This window comes from Oncorhynchus nerka, linkage group LG12, assembly GCF_034236695.1.
Source record: "Oncorhynchus nerka isolate Pitt River linkage group LG12, Oner_Uvic_2.0, whole genome shotgun sequence".
Classification (NCBI taxonomy): domain Eukaryota; kingdom Metazoa; phylum Chordata; class Actinopteri; order Salmoniformes; family Salmonidae; genus Oncorhynchus; species Oncorhynchus nerka.
The window spans coordinates 16,529,412-16,537,781 of record NC_088407.1 but is presented as its reverse complement, the minus strand read 5'-3'; the positions used below and the strand labels follow the sequence as shown (position 1 = coordinate 16,537,781).

At 45.2% G+C, this 8,370-nt stretch overlaps 1 protein-coding gene across 1 annotated transcript in view; it reads right to left on the bottom strand.

The window, feature by feature from the left end:
* Window positions 1-2,501: 2,501 nt before the first annotated feature.
* Window positions 2,502-8,370, bottom strand: part of LOC115127271 (trithorax group protein osa-like) — a 168,037-nt gene continuing 162,168 nt past the window's right edge. The window contains exons 4-6 of the mRNA XM_065025285.1: window positions 7,815-7,872; window positions 5,889-6,130; window positions 2,502-5,805 (exon numbers count right to left, since the gene is read on the bottom strand). Of these exons, the coding sequence (XP_064881357.1) occupies window positions 4,783-5,805; window positions 5,889-6,130; window positions 7,815-7,872 (1,323 nt within the window). The 3' untranslated portion in view covers window positions 2,502-4,782. The remainder of the gene's footprint in view (window positions 5,806-5,888; window positions 6,131-7,814; window positions 7,873-8,370) is intronic.

Below are 8,370 nucleotides of genomic sequence, written 5' to 3'. Positions count from 1 at the left end.
GAGCGGCTTCACTGCAAGTATATTGTATGTTTCGAATATTCAATAAATAATGTAAAAAATAAAATAAAATGTGAAGAGATACATGTTTCACGTTGCCTGTGAGGTTTTTATCCATTAAAGGCAACCATGAAGCAGACAGATGGTTAGTTAGCTTGTTCTCTATGTCCTGAAACACAACATCAGCTGTCCGTCCTGTCTCCCTGTAGTGCTGTCTTAGGCATCTCACAATACGGACATTGCAATTCATTGCCCTGGCCACATCTGCAGTCCTCATGCCTCCTTGCAGCATGCCTAAGGCACGTTCAGCAGGGACCCTGGGCATCTTTCTTTTGGTGTTTCTCAGAATCAGTAGAACGGCCTCTTTAGTGTCCTAAGTTTTCATAACTGTGACCTTAATTGCCTACCGTCTGTAAGCTGTTAGTGTCTTAATGACCGTTCCACAGGTGCATGTTCATTAATTGTTTATGGTTCATTGAACAAGCATGGGAAACAGTGTTTAAACCCTTTACAATGAAGATCTGTGAAGTTATTTAGATTTTTACGAATTATCTTTGAAAGACAGGGTCCTGAAAAAGGGGCGTTTTTTTTTTGCTGAGTTTACAAGACACTATATAGACCAATGTATCAAACTGAAATACTAAATACTTTTGAAAGTATTGTATTTACATAAAATACAGGTATATTGGAGTATTTTATCATTTCAAATGCCTCACTACAACAACAACATTTTCAGTAACAAAGGACTGTGATATGCAGTTCTTTATCTAACTTAGTTGAATGCACTGACTCTGACACTCTGGATAAGAGTGTCTGCTAAATGACCAAAATGTAAATGTAAAAATGCAAAGCACACTGGATATAATTATTGGCCTTGTTTTGTGGCGGAGCTCATTACAATAATACCCAGCATGCTTTGCAAGTGTTCATTTTTACATTGTACATTTTGGACATTTAGCAGGCAGACACTCTTATCACACCATAGTGCCATCAGACTTCTTATACCAATGCAGGTTGAAAGGGTCCACAAGATTGTGAACCACTATAAAAAATGATATAGAAAAGTATTTTGTATTTGTAAAATACAAATTTCAGGCCCGGAAAGTACGTTGTTACAAAATACATTGAATTATAGTTCAGGCCGGTGAAATAAATATATATTTTTTAATTTTTTATTTATCCGTTATTTTACCAGGTAAGTTGACTGAAAACATGTTCTCATTTGCAGCAACGACCTGAGGAATAGTTACAGGGGAGAGGAGGGGATGAATGAGCCAATTGTAAACTGGGGATTATTAGGTGACCCTGATGGTTTGAGGGCCAGATTGGGAATTTAACCAGGACACCGGGGTTAACACCCCTACTCTTACGATAAGTGCCATGGGATCTTTAATGACCTCAGAGAGTCAGGACACAACCGTTTAACGTCCCATCCAAAAGACTGCACCCTACACAGGGCAGTGTCCCCAATCACTGCCCTGGGGAATTGGGATATTTTTTAGACCAGAGGAAAAAGGGCCTCCTACTGGCCCTCTAACACCACTTCCAGCAGCATCTGGTCTCCCATCCAGGAACTGACCAGGACCAACCCTGCTTAGCTTCAGAAGCAAGCCAGCAGTGGTATGCAGGGTGGTATGCTGCTATATGGCAAAATACTCAGAAGTAATTGAAATACGTATTTCATATACATGTAACACAAATACTGCCCATCACACACACACACACACACACACACACACACACACACACACACACACACACACACACACACACACACACACACACACACACACACACACACACACACACACACACACACACACACACACACACACACAATAATGACATGGAGAGATTCAGGCTACTTCATAGAGAAACATCATGAGAGGTCATTTGTTTCCTGCAGCTAAATGCATGCTAGTTCAATGATGCATACGACCACCATACACACGTTCTACACGCACACACGCTCTACACGCAAACTCACACAAACACTCCTCCACATGCACACACAGAGCTTCTGCTTTCTGTAGACGTGTGGGATGACTGTTAACCACAATCTCAGGGAGAAAGTGTTTGTGTGTGTGTGTGTGTGTGCATACATGTGAAAGCCTTTGGGTTCAATATAAGTTCAGAGAGAAAGCTTGAGAAGTGAACAAGGTTTCCCCCACTATGGTTCCAAAGTGCGACGTTGTCATGAATCACGTTAACTGCAGAATTGACGGGAAATCTTTGTCCTGTGCTCATTACTTGACACATTAAAATGCCCAGGAGGTTATATGTGTAGTTCATAGAATGACCACTAGAGGCCGCCACTAGCTAACATCATGGAAGGTGGAACGTGTCAACGTGACGCATGCTAGACAAAGGGAAGAATAGGAGTGGAAGGCTATTGTTTAGACATGGTAATTAAACTAGGCAACACCTCGGGAATGACAAATAAGTGGAAAAGGAAGGGAGTTATTAAAAAACAGAGTGAAAAACAGAACTTGGCAGAAACAGTGTGAAATAAAAAAGCCAGACGGCATTTATTTTCATTATTTTTTCCCATCTATACAGTTTATTATATATATAAAATAAAAAAACTCAAGACAAGAACAGAAATGTAATCACAGATAATCGATGAACCCCTTGTCATGGCTTATAAATCGCCGTGTGGTCCTACGGTAGGGGAAACCCTGCTGGGGGTGCCTCCTAATAGTCATAACAAGCTTACTCTCCTAGTCTCCTCTCTGTCATCAGCACCAATGTGAATGGATAGGAATAGGATAGGTGAAAGCAATATGGCGGAATCCTACTAGCAAACCAGCTTTCACCCGACCGGTAATTTTGTTCAGATCAGTGTGAATGAAGGAAAGGAGACAAGGAGAGGAGCCAACTCTATAGACTATTTACATGTGTCCTTATAGAGTGCGGCACAGTAGATTGTTGTGGGTATTGGAATGACATACATAGCAAAGTGCCATTAGAAATAGAACGAAACAAAAGGAATTGGAACCCAATAGCACAATTGAGTTGAATGGGTGTGCCTGTTCTACTCATTCTAATTCTATGATAGTGCCTTCCACTTTACACGTTGCTTACCTTGTGAAAAGGTCATACAGATCTAACAGATTATATTGTAGTCTTGGATTGCAATGAAATGTTGATAATGTCTAAATCGACAGATATATTGTCTGTGAACAAAGATATTACACTACAGTAGATGGACCAAGATGATCAACTTTCACCTCACAGGTATGGAGTGCGGGGTAGTGCCAGAGTGAGAGATGGTGTGTGTGTGTTCGTAAATGTTCTCCATCACCTTTCAAAAGAACCCTTTTGCCATTGGGGCACCAGGAGTCGCGTTATGTCAAAAACATAACAATTATGTCATAACATTGTAATACACAGTATTACTGAGAAAAAACTCAACTGTATTGTCTTGCATATTTAAAACAAATTAAAATAAGATTCTTCTAGTGTAAAACAGATTTCATTTTGTGAGCTATAATTTCAATCTTTTTATTTTATTATTTATATACAAAGGGAATCTGAAGACTTTTAATCTGCAGAAAAGAAGTATAAATATGTGTACTTCTCTTTTGTGTATGATACAGTTTACCAAAATAGTTTACTATTTACAAGCCCCCACACACCTGATCCCAATCAAAATAGTTTACTATTTACAAGCCCCCACACACCTGATCCCAATCAAAATAGTTTACTATTTACAAGCCCCCACACACCTGATCCCAATCAAAATAGTTTACTATTTACAAGCCCCCACACACCTGATCCCAATCAAAATAGTTTACTATTTACAAGCCCCCACACACCTGATCCCAATCAAAATAGTTTACTATTTACAAGCCCCCACACACCTGATCCCAATCAAAATAGTTTACTATTTACAAGCCCCCACATAACTGATCTCAATCAAAATAGTGATAACAAATTGCCATGGCAACATTGGCTGATCACCTCTGTAGTTCCTTTGGCCAATCAGTGATTTATATGACCCCAAATTGATCAGGGATTGGCTGTATTTCTCTGTATATTAATTCACCTTTGATTGGCTCAAAGACCTTATGTGAGACCAGGAGATAATCCGAATGGTTAATCTGCAATTGTTGTGTTTTTGAGCTCACACTCAATGACTTTGATACAAAAGTAAACCTCAGATTTGGTGTTGCAAATTCAACTGCTATTTTAGAAACAGATCACAACAATACACTGAAAAACATTGGACCAATTGCATTGCTGGAGGACATTGATTTTATCCAATCACAGTGTGTTAGGATTTCAGGATAGGATTTCAAATAACTTTATTAGTCCAATGGACTCCACTACTCTGTTGCTAGCTCTTTAGAGTGAAGCTTCTGTTTCCCAGGTAACCATGTGATGATGAGGTTCTGTGTGTTCCATGTGTTCCGTGAGTTCCGTTTTTAGTCCATTCCCTCTTTCCAATATGGCCTCCAGCGATAAGGGACAGCACACCTTGCGGGGAATGTAGCCATTTTGGGGTGGGAGGTTGGTTTATGCGGCAGCAGCGGATTGGCTGTGTAGTGCTCCGATCACTCTGAAACAACCAATCACATTCACTCAAACCGTCCATTCAAGTTAGGTATAACCATGGCACTTTCTACAACCTTCTAGAAATGTACACACACCTGTTATTACCAGTTATAAAGCCTTCATACGCCCTTTATATCCCCTGTCCATGTCACACTCCTAACCCCAGTGTTTCTATACAGGAATGAGGTCAATTTACTGACCCCTGACATTTACCCTTTGACCACACGCCTATGAGTTCTGCTCCAGGTACTCGTCTATCATAGTGAGGTTATTGAGCCAGTCCTCGTTCGACCCCACCAGAGTATCAATAAAGTCTACCTCCCCTCCTCCACCACCACCAGGTCTACCCCCCATCCCCCCATTACTCTGCCCCCGCTGAGTGTACTCATACGGGGGTAGCTTGTGTCCAGGGTTCCCCTGACCTGGTCCATACCCAGGCCCATGGGGATGGGGATGTTGGTGTGGGTGTTTGGTGACGACGGCCCCAGAGGCAGGATAGCTAGGTGGGGCCATACCGTGGCCTGGGTGGTGGATCATACCAGGGGGAATGGGTTTCATTCCAGCCAGGGCCGAGAGGGGTCCCCTGGGCCTCATACCAGGCTGAAGCCCTTGGTGGACCATGGAGGGTAGGGGCTGCCCTGTCGTTGATACACCCAGCTTCTGCATCAGTCTCCTGGGTAAGGACGGCACCCCGACCCCTTGGTTGGAGGGTAATGATGGAGGTCCTTGGTGGGGGGCAAAATTGTTACCACCCCCGCCTCCGGGCATCCCCGATCGCAATGCCTGCTGGGTAAACTGGGCGTTGGGGTTCGGGTTGCAGCTTCCGTTGGAGCCTCCACCCCCTCCAGGAAATATGTGTCCGTGCGACTGCTGGTGATTAGCCGACGGGTCCATGTGGCCATCGCTGCAGGGCATGCGATGCTGCATGGAATTCACTAGCCCCCCCTGCTGCTGAGGAGGCCACATTGCAGTCTGTTGGTGTTGGTGTGTTTGCTGAGCGGTAAACATCATACGTGGGAGTGGTGCCCCTCCACCACTATGGTGCAGGGCCTGTCGTAGATGCTGTGGGTGACCAGACCCCGAACCAGGCCCTGACCCGGGCCCCAACCCCCCGATTGTCATCCCCATCCTGGACACCTGTTGCTGCATCCCAGGCCTTGGAGGACCAGCAGGACCGCCCATTCCCATCATGCCGTGTGCCAACTGTGGTTGTCTCATTGGCATACCACCAGCACCAACAAACTCTCCACCCTGTAAACAACAACAAGGAGAATGAGGAAATGCAAGAAAAACACAAAAACAACTGTCTTGTCTCAACTGTTAGTTTATCTTACCTGTGAAGGGAGATAGAGGGGCTGCTTGGAGCCTGGAGGACCACCCATGAAGGCGCCTCCCGGCCTGCCCACTTGGGTGAGAGATCCTGGGGGTCCGGGTTGGCCTGGGTGGCCTGGATGTCCAGGGGGAAGGGAGAGGTGGCCGGGCCCAGATGGGAGGGGACCACCGTGGGATAGCTGGGGAACACCCAGGGGGTAACCCCCGCCTCCAACACAATCTGGAGGGAGAGGCCGACCACCACCTAGAAAGAGGCAAGGAGATAGAGAGAGAAGTGAGGGAAGGAGATAGCGAGGGAAGGAGATAGCGGGGGAAGGAGATAGCGAGTATAAGACCAGATAATATCCATACTTCTAATTTCATGTCATGTTGAGTACCTGATAGAGATAATGAAAGCCAAGATTATTTAGATAATACTTCCTGGAATGAATAGGGAAATAAAACGTGACATAAACGTCCTCTCACTGTCAACTGCGTTTATTTTCAGCAAACTTATCACGTGTAAATATTTGTATGAACATAAGATTCAACAACTGACACATAAACTGAACAAGTTCCACAGACGTGTGACTAACATAAATTGAATAATGTGTCCCTGAACAAAGGGGGGGTCAAAATCAAAAGTAACAGTCAGTAACTGGTGTGGCCAACAGCTGCATTAAGTACTGCAGTGCATCTCCTCCTCATGGACTGCACCAGATTTGCCAGTTCTTGCTGTGAGATGTTACCCCACTCTTCCACCAAGGCACCGGCAAGTTCCCTGACATGTCTGGGGGTAATGGCCCTAGGCCTCATCCTCCGATCCAACAGGTCTCAGACGTGCTCAATGGGATTGAGATCCGGGCTCTTCGCTGGCCATGGCAGAACACTGACATTCCTGTCTTGTAGGAAATCAAGCACAGAACGAGCAGTATGGCTTGTGGCATTGTCATGCTGGAGGGTCATGTCAGGATGAGCCTGCAGGAAGGGTACTACATGAGGGAGGAAGATGTCTTCCCTGTAACGCACATCGTTGATTGCCTGCAATGACAACAAGCTCAGTCTGATGATGCAGTGACACACCGCCCCAGACCATGACAGACCCTCCACCTCCAAATCGATCCCACTCCAGAGTACAGGCCTCGGTGTAACGCTCATTCCTTTGACGATAAACGCGAATCCGACTATCACCCCTGGTGAGACAAAAGCGCGACTCGTCAGTGAAGAGCACCCCAGTGACGGTGGGTTTGTGCCTATAGGCGACGTTGTTGCCGGTGATGTCTGGTGAGGACCTGCCTTACAACAGGCCTACAAGCCCTCAGTCCAGCCTCTCTCAGCCTATTGTGGACAGTCTGAGCACTGATGGAGGGATGGTGCATTCCTGGTGTAACTCGGGCAGTTGTTGTTGTCATCCTGTACCTGTCCCACATGTGTGATGTTTGGATGTACCGATCCTGTGCAGGTGTTGTTACACGTGGTCTTCCACTGCGAGGATGATCAGCTGTCCGTCCTGTCTCCCTGTAGCGCTGTCTTAGGCTTCTCACGATACGGACATTGTGCCCTGGCCACATCAGTCCTCATGCCTCCTTGCAGCATGCCTAAGGCACGTTCACACAGATCAGCAGGGACCCTGGGAATCTTTATTTTGGTGTTTCTCAGAGTCAGTAAAAAGGACTCTTTAGTGTCCTAAGTTTTCATAACTGACCTTAATTGCCTACCGTCTGTAAACTGTTAGTGTCTTAATGACCGTTCCACAGGTGCATGTTCATTAATTGTTTATGGTTCATTGAACAAGCATGGGGAAACAGTGTTTAAACCCTTTTACAATGAAGATCTGTGAAGTTATTTGGATTTTTACGAATGATCTTTGAAAGACAGGGTCCTGAAAAAAGGACGTTTCTTTCTTTGCTGAGTTTATATTTCCATGTTAGTGTGGAGTTTGACTGTACCTGTGAATGTTGCCCCCTGCTGACACTCAGTCATCTGTTCCATCTGCCTCTTCTGCTCCTGGTGAACAACACAACATCCCAGTATTTATCTATTAACACAAAGACACTGGCCAAAAAACAAACAAACAAACCTCAAAAAGCCCAAGAACCTGTCTGTCTGTCGGTCAATTTCTCTCTCTCTACCTCCCTCTCTCCTTACCTCTCTCTACCTCTCTACCTCTCTCCTTACCTCTCTCTATCTCTCTACCTCTCTCCCTATCTCTCTCTACCTCTCTCTACCCCCCTCTCTACCTCTCTCTCTACCTCTCTCTACCCCCTCTTTACCTCTCTCTCTACCTCCCACTCTACCTCTCTCCTTACCTCTCTCTATCTCTCTCTACCTCCCTCTCTCCCTATCTCTCTCTGCCTCTCTCTACCCCCCTCCTTACCTCTCTCTATACCTCTTTCTCTATCTCCCTCCCTCTCTCCCTAACTCTCTCTACCTGACTCTCTACCTCTCTCTACCCCCCTCCTTACCTCTCGCTCTACCTCGTTCTCTATCTCTCTCCTTACCTCT